Raw genomic sequence first — 15,534 nt, forward strand, 5'->3', positions numbered from 1 at the left:
CTATCCCATTTATAGCAGAAATAGGGAAAACATTTCTTACAAAAAAAAAAAAAAATTGAGCCAAAGTCCTTTCCTGAAGTTAAAAAAAAACTACCAAGGTGAACCACTAAAAAAACCTCCACATTTTTAATATATTTATTTGATCATTATATACCACAATTCATTCTCAAGCCAATTGTTCAAATTGCTTGTCCTCCCTAAATAAGGAAAGCTAAATATTCCAAAATGCAACATTTTAAATAAGCACAGAGAATGGTTATCTTTTAAAAATAAATTTATTATGAAATAAACAAACTTTTTCCATTTTACCTATTTACTGCTGCAGAATAAACAAATATTCTGTGTGTATCCTGATATATGATTTTAGGGAATATAATAAGTGACTGGAAAATAAAGTACAATGGAAGAGAACTGTAATGATTTTTTTATATTTCTCTACAATCAGTTCCCCTTGAACACATTCTGAGCTGCACTGGTTGCTGCTGTTGATGCAGCGTTGGCTGCAGCAGTTTGTAGAGTTTTGTTGGACATCAATCCTGTCGAAAACTCCTGCTGCACTTTCTCAAAACTAGCGCCAGTAGTGTGGTAAAGACCATGCACCTAGGGAGGTGGAAAAGCAGTAAAAAAAGAATGCTGAACCTTCCATTTCTTGGTAGAGTAATAGCAAAGTCTCAAACATGAAGTAGAGCTGTGTGGTAGAAAAATCTGATTTGTTCATATGTTTGGGAGGATCTGAAAATGAATAAACAGGTTTTTTTCCCCCCACAAATTCTACAACTTCTGATTGCCCTGCTATGCATGCAGTTTGACTGTAGGATGCCTGTACCTTTTTCCAAGTTTACATATGTGCTATCTACTGTCTGAAACAGCACATTAAAATATACAAATAGGCTGTATCCTTAGCATAGCACATGCTACGGGTGCATGTTAAAAGTAACAGCAGGAAACAAAAAGAAAAAAATATTTTTGAATCTACTGTGCCAATAACATTATAGTAAACTTTTTTATATAAAAAGTTTTAGAAATCTTAATTTTACTGATTGACATGGTTGCAAGTATGTATTAAGCTATGACTGAACATTTGTCCTGGTTTCTGCTGGGAGAGGTAATTTTCTTCTTAGTAGCTGCTACAGTGTTGTGTTTAGGATTCAGTATGAGAATAATGCTGATAACACACTGATGCTTTGGTTGTTGCTGAGCAGTGCTTGTCCTGAGTCTAATACATTTCAATGGCTCATGCTCTGCCAGGGAGGAGATGTACAAGAAGCTTGGAGGGAGCATAGCCAGAACAAGTAACCTGAACTGGTCAAAGGGATATTCCATACCACGGAACATATGCCCAGTATATAAACTGGGAGGATGCAGAACCCCAAAAAACCTTGCTCAATGAGACTTTTAAAAGGTCTTGCAGTTGTTCATGTACTCTGAGTTAGAGGCATGGGAGAAATACTAACAAGATGTTCTCAAGAGGTCAAAACAAACAAACAAACAAACAAAAAAATAGCTTTACTGGCAACTGAAGAAAATTAAAGAACTTTGGAAAAAGGTTTAGAGCAGCATTTGGTCAATATGAAACACTTCCCAAAGCATTAACTTTGCCAATTCAACTTAGCAAACTCCAAGCCCGTTTGATTTTAAGTTACTCAAAAATTCCGAGAAGAGGAAATTAGAAGGAAAAGAGAGAGAGAGAGAGAAACAGAAAAGATATACAAAAGAACAAACATAGCTACCAACTCCTGGGCTCCAGTGGTGTTCAGACAGAAATTCCAAGAGGAGGTAGGATCAAGACATGGTAGCTGCATGTTTGACCTTAATTACCCCTGTGTCTTCCTGAGCCCTTCCCCCAGGTGGGACTTCCAGTCATTTAGCCACTTAGGAGCTGGGTTAGGGGCCCCAGAGGTAGAGTGCGGAACATTGCCTCTGGTGTGCCAGTGATTGGCAGCCACTGTAGTGCTGGGATACAGGCTCGGGGGGGGGGGGGGGGGGGGGGGGGGGGGGTGAAGTAGTACATTGCCTCACCAGGGCAAGGCCTGACTCGCCCCTTTCCCATCAAACATGCACCCCAAAATGTTTTGAGACATTAATCTTTCCAGTCTCTCACAGGGGAGTTGGCCAGGAGGGACTGATTGCTGCTCGGAGACTGGCTGGGCTTTGATTAATGGGTGGTGAGCAATTGTATTTTGCATCACTTGTTTTTCTTGAGTTTTATTCCTCTCTCCTTTTCATTATTATTATTGTTGTCGCTGTTATTATTATATTTTATTTTGTTTCAATTATTAAACTCTTCTTATCTCAACACACAAGGTTTAGATTTTTTTCTGATCCTCTGTTGCATTTCATATACTGCTGTGTGTAGCATTGAAAATTGTATCTCCCTAACTTCCCCTGTACCCTGTCCTGTGGTTCAGTCCTTTCCCCTCTCCTTTCCCCTCCCCCCTAAGCTGATTGTCTGGGCTCTGGTTTTACTCCGCCCCTGGCGGGAGGTTTAAAATCCAAGGTCCAGGCATTCCCACTTCCTCTTTCTCCCAGCACCACATCCGAAATAAAGCTGTGAACACCACCGGGAGAAGGAGCCTCTTTTGTTTCTTTTACCTCCTTCCTGCAGGGCTCTGGGCTTCTTTCTAGTAGCCGGAGGGAAGCTCCAAATCGTCCTAGCAATTCTCCTCCCCACGAGGGGTATGGGGAGGACTGAGCGAGCAACAGCATGGTACCTAGTTACTGTCTGGGGTTAAACCAGAACAATATTAAAACTCCAAAATATGCCAATAATGCAGATAAATATAAACTATACTAATGTGATGATCAATTGCTCTGCATAACAAACAAAGGTATTAGACAATATGGCTTAAAAGCTCTAGTACAAAAAAGCCCGACCAAATCTTGAGTAACATCTGAGAACTGAAGTCGCTGGTATTGGATGACAGTAGAGGCAACAGAACCTTGAGGTGCAACGAGGCGAATGATCTGCTCAGCCTGGTGGCAGAGCTGAGAGTGGAAATAGGCTAAGATGTATTAGGGACTATGAAGAGGATATTGGTGGAGCTGTAGTCATTTATCCCTTAGACAAATGCACCCACTGTCCACATAATAAGAAGCAAAGGATCCCCTACCTTCTCACCACCAAGCAGGAGGAAGGGACCTTGGAGATGGAGGGGAGTAGAAATGGATTTCTGTCAGGCAAATCCCCTCCCACTCACGTTCCCAGGTGCCCTTATGCAATAAGTATGAGGCTCTGCAACTTGAGGACCAGGGAAATGAAATTGTGAATGAAGGTTCTTCCAGGTTGGAGGGGTCGCCTAGGGCAAAGAAGCCTACCCCTCTGCATCACAACCACCTCAGTTAAGAAATGTAGGGTCATTGTCATTGGTGAATCCCTTCTGAGAGGAACAGAGGAATGGATATGCCAACTGGACCAAACTCAGAGAAGTGTGCTGCCTCCCTGGGGCCCAGGTAAGGGCAATCACTAAGAAATTTCCCAGCTTGGTATGGCTCACTATTGGCTTTCCAGGTGGTTAGCAATGAAGTCCAACAAGAAATGTGCAGATAATCAAGGGGGACCTCAGGGCCTTGGAATGACTCGTTGAGAGATCTGAAGCACAAGTTGTGTTCTCTTCTGTCCTGCCAGTTACAGGGAATGATGGGGCAAGAAAGAGAAAGATCATGCAGATTGATACCTGGATTTGAGACTGGTGTTATCAGCAGAATTTTGTGGATATTGACCATGGGTTGGTTTACATAACTCTGAGCCTGCTGAGAACAATGGGGTCTACCTGTGTCAAAGGGGAAAAAGAATCTTGGCTCAGCAGCGAGCAGGGCTACTTGAGAGAGCTTTAAACTAGATTGGAAGAGGGACAGGGATAAAGCCAGACTCTATAGAGATAAGCCTGGGGGTGGCACACCACTGCTCGAGGGACAGTGTGCTAGCAAGGTCCTTCGGTCTGCCATATCAGTGGAGGCAGGGGACGAAGATCCATATGGCAGGAAGTATGCAGGGATTATTGATGTTAGAAATCCAAGAAGCACCTGTAATTGGTCATGCAGGAATTAGGGCTTTTCCATGCAAAAAAGGCATCAGGGTGATTAGCCCAACTGACGTGCATCTACACCAATGCACACAGCATAGGCAATAAACAGGAGAAACTGGAAGCTGTTGTGCAGCATGAAAACTATGACATAGTTGGCGTCATGGAAACATGATGGGATGACTCACACAGCTGGAGTGTTGCAATGAATGGCTATAAAATCTTCAGAAGGCACAGCCAAGGAAGGTGGGGTAGCCCTGTATATTAGGGAGTGTTTAGACTGTCTAGAATTTAATGACAGTGATGATAGGGTGTGTTGGGTTGATGTGGCCAGAAATGTGCATTCTATCACCATCTCTTGAAGTTGGGTAGGGCAGTGACCCTTATCTCTGTGGCACATATTATCTGCTAATGGGCCATCTTTAAGACAAGATGGGGCAATCATCTTTATCTTTTCCACTACCCATCCTCCCTCCAGGAAGATATCATCCATGAAAAGTCATTAAGTCCCACTGTATGACAGATAAAATTACATCATCCCATTGAGAGATGCTCCAGCCAGGGGGAGGAGCCGAGCCTTTCCTACCTAGATAAAACACTGAGATTTTGGACACCAAGATACCTTCTTTCCACTGGATTCCAGAGGAAAACCAGACCTTTCTACATCATCCCTGGACCTTCAGATGAAAACTGCACTCTTCTACAGGACCACGGCTTCATCTGAACCATATCTGCCACTGCAGGAGGACTGTAGCTACTATTTAATCGGACTGCTACCAACACCCTGATTGACTGAAGGGTTGTTAGGTTGTATTCTGACTCTGTCAGTGTTTTTGGAATTGTTCTTTGTAATACTGTATTTCTATTTTAATTTTCCTGGTAAAGAACTGTTATTCCTAACTCCCATATCTTTGACTGAGAGCCCCTTAATTTCAGAATTCTAATAATTTGGAGGAAGGGGGTTTACATTCTCCATTTCAAAGAGAAGCTTCTGCCTTTATTGGCAGACACCTGTCCTTCAAACTAGGACATAGGGTTGAGTGTTTATGGGCAAGAATTAGGGGGAAGGACAACAGGACAGATATCCTGGTGGGAGTTTGTTATAGACCACTCAACCAGAATGAAGATGAAATATTCTGCAAGCTGCTGGGAGAAGTTTCACAATTGTTAGTCCTTATGGGGAACTTAAACTTACCACATATATGCTGGGAATACAATATAGCAAAGAGGAAACAGTCCAGGAGGCTCCTGGAGTGTGTGGAAGAGAACCTCCTGACACAACTGGTATTGAAGCCAAAAAGGGAAGAAGCCCTGCTGGACCTGCTGTTTTTGAACAGAGAAAGACTGGTTGGTGATGTGATAGTTGGAGGCTGTCTTGGGCACAGTGGCCACAAAATGACAGAGTTTTCAGTTCTCAGAGAAGGAAGGAGGGGGGGTCAGGAAAACTTCCACCTTGGACTTCCAGAGGGAAGACTTTGGCCTGTTTAGGAGACTGAGAGAGCCCCTTGGGAGGTAGTCCTGAAAGGCAAAGGAGTCTGGGAAGACTGGATGTGCTTTAAGGATGAAAATTAAAGGTGCAGGAACAGACCGTCCCCATGTACCAAAAGATAAGCTGGCTGGGAAGAAAACTGACCTTGCTGAACAGCGAGCTTTGGATGGAAACCAGGAAAAAAGAGAGATTACCAACTCTGGAAAAAGGGACAGACAGCTTGGGAGGACTATAAGGATGTTGTGAAAATTAGAAGATCCAAAGCCCAACTAGAAATTAATGTGGCCACTGCTGTAAAAGACAACAAAAAGTGTTTCTACAAATATGCCAGCAACGAAAGAAGGGCTAAGGAGAATCTCCATCCTTTGTTGGATGTGACAGGAAACAGTGACAAAGGATGAGGAAAGGTTTGACATACTTAATGTCTTCTTTGCCTCAGTCTCCAATAACAAGACCAGTTGTCCTCAGGGTATCCAGCCCCCTGAGATGAAAGATACAGACGGGGTGCAGAATGAAGCCCCCGTAATTCAGGAGGGAATGGTCAGCAACCAGCTATGCCACTTACACCTGCATAAGCCCATGGGACCTGATGAAATCCATCCAAGAGTACTAAGAAAGCTGGTGGAAGAGCTCACCAAGTCCTTTTCAATCATTTACCAGCAGTCCTGGTCAACCGGGGAAGTCACTGGTGACTGGAAGTGAGTAAATGTAATGCCCATCTAAAAGAAAGGTCAGAAGTAGGGTCCAGCGAGATATGGGCCTGTCAGCCTGACCTTGATGCCAGGGAAGGTCATGGACCAGATCATCCTGAGTGCCATCAGGAGACAAGTGCAAGACAGCCAGGGGATTAGGCACAGCCAGCATGGGTGTGCTGGTTTTGTATTAATTGAGTTTTGGTGAGGAGGGTATGATCCCAGCCAAGGAAGTGATGTTCTAAGAGAAGCTGCTAACAACTTCCTTTATGCCTGACAAAACCAATTGATAGCTGGTTTTGAAAATTGGCATGCTAATAAGCCAATTAAAGAGATGGACACGTCTCTGTGAGATTCACATTTTAAGACAAAAAAACTCTGAGAATATCTCTTTTTTCTTCTGCCTGAGTACAGGTAACAGCCCAGCCCGGCCCTCCGTGGAGCTGGGCCAAGCGGGCCCCATCCCATTTGGGCCAGGCCCCAGCAGTTGCTAGGCAGGGGGAGAGGAAGCCATCAGATGAGGAGATCCTGGCTGCTTCCTCCTCCCCCAAGTGTGGCCAGACCAGCCCGCGGCTCGACTGGAATGCTGCTGCTGCTGAGTTTCAACAGAAACCGCAGGACAGGGAGAGGGGCAACCATTGACCCGCAGATGCTGCCATTATGTTCAAGCCTGGCTGCTAAGATCCTGGCCTGCCCCCCAGCTTGGCCACCAAAAAATTCTCCACTGCAAACAGCTCTGGGCCACCACCTGGCAGGGATTATATGACTATCTGCAAGCCTTGGGGGAGATATTAACTCTTTCAGTGTATGAGACCTACAGACCTTCCATCCTCTTGAAGGTGAAAGAAAAGGACAGAGTGAAGACATGTAGAGAAACAACATGAAGGCATCAAGATCAGTAAGGAAGGAGTCAGGTCCCAGATGGGAGGGGATGAGGACATTCCCTAACTTGGACTGAAATTCTCTTGTAAGGCTATGGTGAAGATATGATTGATACATCAGACATTTTTCTCTGTAACTCATTGAAAAGCATGGGGTGGTTGAAGCATTCAAATTGTAGATATGAGCATCTATGCTAAAGCAAGCAGATGTTGAAGTAGCTATGATCCCATGAGAAGTTTGAACAGAGAGAGAGAGAGAATGATGAAGACCCTTTGCCCCCAGGGAAGAAGACAAAGACCTCTGTTCCCAGAGATTAAGATGATCTCAGAGACAGATAAAGAGAACCTTTGCTTTTGAAAAGCTCATCCTTAAAATAGTACCCCATAAATTGACATGGCCCATAAATGCAGCTGTGGGAAGGCTGTAAAAATGGGAGTGACTTTGTGATAGCAGATTTTTGGGTGGCTGTTATTCATGAAAATTAAAAGCCACTAGAGAACTGTTTTCTTATGGAGAAGTCTCCATAGCATGACGAGACTCCTCTTCCTAAGTGAACTGGAGAAAGACTGTTTTAGAGATGGTAAACTGTTTAATTTGTCTCTGTACATTGTCAGTGGGAAAGAAAAGAGGGTGTAGGGGGGAAAGTTTCCTGAAGGTTTTATTGTGATTCTTATTTTTTTTTTTTAGTTTCTGTTAATAAAGTTTTTCTTTATACTCTTTAAAGTTTGAGCCTTCTTTGCTCTTCTCCTAATCTTATCTCACAGCAGAAAGTAAATAATTCTAGTGGGTACACTGGCGATTTGGCCAGCACTAAACCCACCACAATGGGTTTAGGAAAGGTAGGTCCGGCTTGACAAACCTGACCTCCTTCTACGACAAGGTGACCCACTTAGTGAATGACGGAAAGGCTGTGGTTGTTGTCTACCTAGACTTCAGTAAAGCCTTTTGCACTATTTCTCACAGGATTCTCCTGGAGAAACTGATTTCCTGTGGTGCAGATGGGCACAATCTTCACTGAGTAAAAAACTGGCTGGATGGCCAGGCCCAGAGTGGTGGTTGTCCTGAGGTGACTTTATGATGCTGAGTTGTCTGTTTAGCCCAGAAATAAGTTTTGCACCTTTAAAACTAGATCTGAGAGGGAAGGGGGGTAGAAGGATGTTATGGGTTATGTTTTGACTAGCTCCTCTCCCTACCCCCCACCATGGAGCTGCCGGCCCCTCCCCCGGGCTGTTTTATCTAGGCTGGTGTTTTTTCTGCTTTTGGGGGCTTTTTGCTGCTTCTGCTGCTCGCTGCTGCTCGCTGCTCTAGCTGCTGCTTCTGCTGCTCCCCCTGCCCCCTGCACCCCCCCCCCCCCCCCCCCCCCCCCCGCTGCTTCAGCTGCTTTCCCCCCGGCAGCTTGAGCAGCGAGCAGCAGCGAGCAGCAGAAGCAGCAAAAAGCCCCCAAAAGCAGAAAAACACCCGGCTAGATAAAACAGCCCGGGGGAGGGGCCGGCAGCTCCATGGTGGGGGGTAGGGAGAGGAGCTAGTCAAAACATAACCCATAACAAAGGAGAAGTGGTGGAATGTCTTGAGGCAGTTGTATTCAAAACATCGAGATAAGAGCTTCAGATTTCCTTCTCATGGACTGTGTTGTCTGCAGCACAGTGGTTGTCCTGGGGTGACTTTATGATGCTGAATTGTATCCCCATTTTTCTGTTTAGCCCAGACTGTGGTTTTTCTTTTTCTTGGAACTGTTCAAACCTGCTCTGGACTAAAAACCCAGAAAAACCCCGGGAGCTCACACCTGTGGCCCACCGGGGCCCGAGACATGGCATTTTCCAATGCAGGAGGGACTGATAAGAGACTGAGTGAGCCAAGCTACACCCCATAAAAAGGAATTTCTTAATTTGCCATCTTTTCAGAACAGCGAGAGGTTTTATTGTTTAATGTTACTCCTTTTTTTTTTGTTTTGTTTTTTATGCTTGTGGATACTTTGCTTAACTAAACAGGTTTTCTTCACTTTTCTCCAAGGAAATCTTTTCTCAAACTAGTTGGGGAGGAGCCACTTGAATCTGCTTTCTAGAGGGACCCCTTTGGAGTTTCCTCCCAAATTTCTCCTAAACCAGGACAGTGGTGAATGGAGTTACATTCAGCTGGTTGCCAGTCATGAGCAGTGCTCCCTGGAGCTCAGTAGTGGGGCCAGTCCTGTTTAATATCTTTACTGATGATCTGGATGAGGGGATTGAGTGTACCCTAAGCAATTTTGCAGATGACACCAAGTTGGGTGGGAGTGTTGATCTGCTGGAGGGTAGGAAGGGTCCACAGAGGGATCTGGATAGGCTGGATTGATGGGCTGAGGCTAAGTATATGAGATTCAACAAGGCCAAGCAGATCCTGCACTTGGGTCCACAACAACCCCCTGCGGTGCTACAGGCTTGGGTAAGAGCGGCTAGATAGCTGCCCAGCAGAAAAGGCCCTGGGGCTGCTGGTTGGCAGCCAGCTGAACGTGAGCCAGCGTGTGCCCAGGTGGCCAAGAAGGCCAGCAGCATCTTGGCTTGTATCAGAAATAGTGCAGGAAGTGGAACCAGGGAAGTAATTGTCCCCCTGTACTTGGCACTGGCGAGGCCATACCTCGAATCCTGTGTTCACTTTTGAGCCCCTCCTTACAAGAAAGACATTAAGGTGCTGGAGTGTGTCCAGAGAAGGGTAATGTAGATGGTGAAGGGTCTAGAGCACAAGTCTTATGAGGAGTGGCTGAGGGGGCTGGGGGTGTTTGGCCAGGAGAAAAGGAGGCTCAGGAAAGATCTTATTCCTCTCTACGACTACCTGAAAGGAGGCTGTAGCAAGGTGGGAGTTGATCTCTTCTCTCAAGTAACAAGGGATAGGACAAGAGGAAATGGCCCCAAGTTGTGCCAGGAGAGGTTTAGATTAGATATTAGGAAAAATTTTTTCATTGAAAGGGTTGTAAAGCTTTGGAAAAGGCTGCCCAGGTAAGTGGTAGAGTCACAATCCCTGAAAGTGTTTAAAAAACATGGGTACTTGAGGACATGGTTTAGTGGTGAACATGGTGGTGGTGCTGGATTGATGGTTGAACTTGATGAACTTAGAGGTCTTTTCCAACTTTAATGATTCTATGATTCTATAAGCATAGCAGGAAAATTCATGTAACTTTTTTTTTGTTATAAATGTCACCAGATCATATATGAGTATACATGTTTTTTGAAAAGAATACAGATTTATGTGGCAGAAAGAATGTAAAAAAAAAATGCTCACCATACTAATTTGTTTCTTTCTCCTACACCTGAGTATTTATGCAAAAAACAAATAAGGAGAAAGGAAGTTTCTACCTTACTGTAAATAGGCCAGAGGAGTTTGGGTGCATTAAGACCTTTAAGTGGAACTGTAACTGCAGTTGAATTATTAGAATTACCAGCACATCAGCAGCAGAATTATCAGTTGCATTTAACTGAAACAACATAAAAAACTTACTAGTACATTATTATCTAAACTTAGGCCTTCTGGATGGAAATTCACTAAAAGGAACCAAGGGACAACAGCATCTTTGAGGTTTTATGCTATGCAATCACTGACAGCAAAATGTTAAAATAATCCAAGCAGAGAAATAAAAATCCTTTTCCAAGGTGCTAGGCATCTCACTCTTCTATGGATTTTAATGGGGAATTATTTTTATAAGAGCTGAAACTTAGTAATCATTTGAATCATGCTTCACTCAGCCTGATGAATCACCACAGATTTGAAAATTGCAACCTTGCATCTACAGGTCCTACCTTAGCATCCAGTGCATTCACCTACCCTTTCATTGTGGGCTCACCTCCCAGCTTCTTTTATTCAAAGCTATTCTTCCCCATTTTAGTTTGCAGAAATAAGCGCACTGTAAAAACAGCATTTCATAACTTCGTGACAGTATAAGCAAAACAGTACTACTGAAGCATGGTTGTTAAAAGGTAAGGCACAGGCACATGCCCAAGAATATAATTTAATCCCCATTACTTTGTGAGAGAGTACCTCTCAAGCAGGAAAGCAAATTCCACAACACAGAAAACAGAAGAGAGGAATAATAAGTAACTTACCTTTTTAAACATAGCTAATGAAATAACAGCAGATGCTGTGAAAAGTGCAGCTATGATTGTCATAATGCCAACAGGGATACTCTTATTAAGACTAGTAAGAGACGAAATCCACCCACTGAAGGAAAAAGAAAAAATAAACTTGACTAGTACAGCATGTGAACCATTCAGCCAGTTATCCATAGTTATCCACATAAAGGGAAGCTTTATAATATCCTGGTTCTGATCAACTGAATATTTTTTAAGAAAATCTCATTAAAATTATATATGAGCATATTTCTGTTCTATAAGCTTTTACAGCTTAGTTGATATTTTTCCCAATGCATGCAGTGAAACTATAAGGAAAATTTTAGCAAAGATTATTATCCTTCAAGAGAGCTGTGAAGAAATTAAGAGAGATGTTAGAGTTGCTCATCATTTTTGGAGGGTTTTTTTGGTCATGCTGTCATTTCAGAATAATTTAAGACTCCATGACTTTGTGGAAAAGAAAACATCCCTAAAAAGATAGCTTCTAACTCCTTTAAAAAGAAAAAATAATATGGCACACACACAGAGCTTTTATGTGGGAAAATTAATTTCGCTGTAACCACACAGTGATGCTTTCTCAACACTCAAGTGTGATTAATATAATTTTTTTAAGTAGTGTCAGATCGATTAAAATAAGAGATTGCTATCTAAGTATTACTTCAAATATTTCCCTTTTCTTGAAATTTGAAACGTAAACTTGAAGTCACAAAGAGCAGGTTGCCCTAATAAAAAAACCACATTAAGATAGAAAAGATTCTTTCACCAAAAAGAACAAAAAATTTATGTAAACCCAAACCACCTTAAAACTTTCTTCTACTTGTTACAAATTGCTTTGATATCCCCTATGTTCAATTGGACTCTAGCACAGAACTCCAAAATCAAAACTGCAATTAGCATTTGAAGATGATCTGGCTATTTTTCATGCCACTTCCCCAAGTATCCTTAAAAGTACACATGCCATACTTGGAGAGTTGGTTCTTTAAAATCACTTTTTTACTTTGTTCATGTCAATCAAGGTATCTATGAAAAAGCAAAATAGTGGCTTTGAGAGCAAAAATAATAAACCAGGATTTTTCCTTATACTCCCGTTCTAAAGCAATGATGTTTATTTCTGCCTTATGTACACTTGGAGGCTAGCAGAAAACCACTGATACACTTAAATGTCATTACACAGGTACATTATTGCCAGTTATTGATAGCTCTCCATGATATCAACTGGCTACTATAACCATGCTTTTTGTTAATTCAAGTTTGTTCTTTTGTTTTGATTTTTCCATGAAGGATGAGTGATTCCCAATAGCTTTTCCTTGTAAAATCTTAATAAAAATAAATAAAGCTATATCTACATAAAAAGTTCAAGTAAAAGCTTTTATATTTATAAGCATCAAAATGAAAAATCAACTATTATGAATAAGAAGCTGACTTGGACAAATTAACTTTTCAAATAATATCAAAGATATAGCACTATATTCACCCAAATATATAGCTGATTAATTCTTTCAATTTTAGCAATACATTTTATTAGGAAGTATATTAATATCATTAGAAATAACAAATGATACAAAATAATATTCAAACAGTAAATTATTACAGCCTAAATTATTCTCATTTTTTCCAAGTTTTGCTTATTTCTTTATCCTAAATATAGAGCAAATAATTTCTCCGCACACCACTAAAAGAGGTGAGCTAATATATAAAAGAGCAGTATAAAGTGACTGAGCTGTTTTTGGCTGATAGAATTGATTTTCTTCCCAGTGGTTGGTATGGGACTGTGTTTTGGATTTTTGCTGAACACAGTGTTGATTATATAGAGATGTTTTTGTTATTGCTGAGCACGGCTTGCACAGAGCCAAGGACTTTGCTGCTTTTCATACTATCAAGCTCTCAATTAAGCTGGGGGTGTGTGGGAGGAGACACAGCTGGAGCAGATGACTCCAACTGACCAAAGGGATATTCTAGACCATATGACATCATGCTCAATATATGAAGTCGGGGGAAGAAGGAGGAAGGGGGGGAAGTTTGGAGTGATGGCATTTGTCTTCCCAAGTAACCATTATGTGTGATGGGGCTCTGCTCTCCTGGAGATGGCTGAATACCTGCCTGTCCATGGGAAGCAGTGCATTAATTCCTTTGTTTGCTTTGCTTGTGTATGTGGCTTTTGCTTTGCCTGTTAAACTGTCTATCTCAACCGGGGAGTTTTACAGCTTTTGCCCTTCTGATTATCTCTCTGATCCCACTGGTGGGGGAGTGAGCAAGCAGCTGTGGGGGCCTTGAGGGCTGGCTGGAGTTAAAACATGACAAGGGCTTAAATTGAAAGACAAAACTTTGACCAGTCTAAGAACAGAAGTATCTCACACTCTTGGGATATGTTTCACATAGTTTTTCTAGCTAAGAGCACTCCAAAAATGCTTTTTTGAGTGCTAAATGTAAGAAGTACAGTGAACACAAGATTACTTTTTCTTTTAAAAACATGGACTGGTTTGCAGTTGCTATATCAAATATGAGCGTTTGTCTTACAGACAGTACAATGCTACAAAAAACAGAATACTCACCAGTTTCCCCATCTTTGAAATCCTGCAGCTTGAAGTACATGTACAGTAAACTGACAGATATATACAAAGAAGAACACAAAGAACCTGAATGAACTGTCACTCCTGAAAGAGGGGGGGAAAAATGAAAGCAGCCAGGAAATTCATAATTTTTTACAAATATTGTAGTACCAATCTAATTTTTTTTTCTGCATTAACTAAAGGAAAACTGCTTTTATATTTTATTGATGGTGACTCGAAATATCACTAATTCTGTGGTTTTGTAGAGTGTTTATGAGCTATTGCTACTTCTTTAATATAGTACTTTTGCCATTTGCACCTCTCACAGAGGTGAGAATAACAGCAAGATACTATTCCTTAGTGTTCTGTTCAGCATACAGCTGGGCCTCTTAGACTAAACATACAACTTGTGCTACAATGCATAAAGAACAGAAGTCTGCTCCACTTTTAGACTGAAGTTCACAGTGCTGACATGATGGGAAGAAAATGTTTTACTTGTAAGAAGCAATAAAAACTATTATGGAATTACTGAAACAAAATGTGGATCAGAATACTGAAGCAGTTGCTGTTTAAAAACAAAATATACAAGAAATGTTTGCTGTTTAAATTACTAAATTGTTAGCCTGACAAAAAGCCTGTAAAAAAACTTCCAAATATAAACATACAGGCAGAATTTCAAATACCTCAATGCATAACTATGAAAACTAATGACTGCATGATATGCTTTCTACCAAATTTTTAAAGGAACTAAAGATCACTTAAGTCACTGAACAAGAATTTGCCACTAATAGGTCTTTCTGCAGAAGGAAATTTGTTATTTTTTATTTATTCAACAAGTTCACTCTATTTCAGCTGAACAGATGATTGAAAATTAAATATGCAAGATGTTTTCCTTTTCCAAACAACAAATATTCATTAAGAAATGCTAAGGTTTACTAAATCTAAACCAGTGAAAAATAACATGGCACTGAACTCCACCAAATCAGGAATAATAATTTCATATAAAACAACACTACGAAGAGAGAGCATGCAATATTAATGATGAAAATTAAATACTATAATTTTAAAATATTGGCAACTCTGTATTTTTAATTTATCTCAATTTGTACCCACATTGTAACCAAAGTCATCAACAAAAGTTAGACTAGTAAATTAAAAATCCTCTTCTCATTTTTTAGTCTTAAGAATGTAAGAATTTAGTGTACAAGCAAATGCAAGTTAAGACTATACAATTCCTCAAAGATGAGTAGGTACAGTGTGACGTCGATGGTGCCCGATCCGAGACAGAGATACAAGCACTCTCTGACCATGTGACAAAAAGCACTTTATTGTTCAGAACTGCTGCGTAAATAACCTCCTTAATGTTCCTTGGCAAGCACTTGTGATTGGCCCAAAGTTGAGACTGTCCAAGCTCTCTGACCAATAGCCTCCGCAGCCCAGGCAGGAGCCCATGGATCTGAATACCTGTCTGTTTCCAAATTTGTCCTATCACTGTTACCTGGATGACTGTCTGTCCCACCAGGCTGCTTCTCCATATTTGGAGAAGTCAGTTGCCTAGTAACAAGGCCAGCTTGTACTGTGACAATTCCCCGGTACTTTTTTTATTAATTTGAAGAAAATTTTCAAAATGCAAATATGCAGCTTGTTGTCTGTTATCTTATCCGCAAGGGCCCTTTTGCATGCAAGATGACATTGACAGCATAAATTTGATTTGAATGGGTCATTTACCTAGCTTAATAAATTTGGCTTTCTTAGATGGCGATAGGTTCCACGTACCTGAAGCTGCAGTGCTTGTGTTCAGGAGCG

At 41.5% G+C, this 15,534-nt stretch overlaps 1 protein-coding gene across 1 annotated transcript in view; it reads right to left on the bottom strand.

Moving 5' to 3' along the window:
• Positions 1-364: 364 nt before the first annotated feature.
• Positions 365-15,534, bottom strand: part of LOC306814072 (secretory carrier-associated membrane protein 1-like) — a gene marked incomplete at its 5' end in the record, with an annotated part of 81,496 nt that continues 66,326 nt past the window's right edge. The window contains 3 exons of the mRNA XM_079329781.1: positions 365-600; positions 11,156-11,270; positions 13,732-13,833. Coding sequence (XP_079185907.1) covers positions 442-600; positions 11,156-11,270; positions 13,732-13,833 — 376 coding nt within the window. The 3' untranslated portion in view covers positions 365-441. The remainder of the gene's footprint in view (positions 601-11,155; positions 11,271-13,731; positions 13,834-15,534) is intronic.

The sequence above is a fragment of the Erithacus rubecula genome (genome assembly GCF_903797595.1).
Source record: "Erithacus rubecula genome assembly, contig: SUPER_W_unloc_1, whole genome shotgun sequence".
NCBI lineage: Eukaryota > Metazoa > Chordata > Aves > Passeriformes > Muscicapidae > Erithacus > Erithacus rubecula.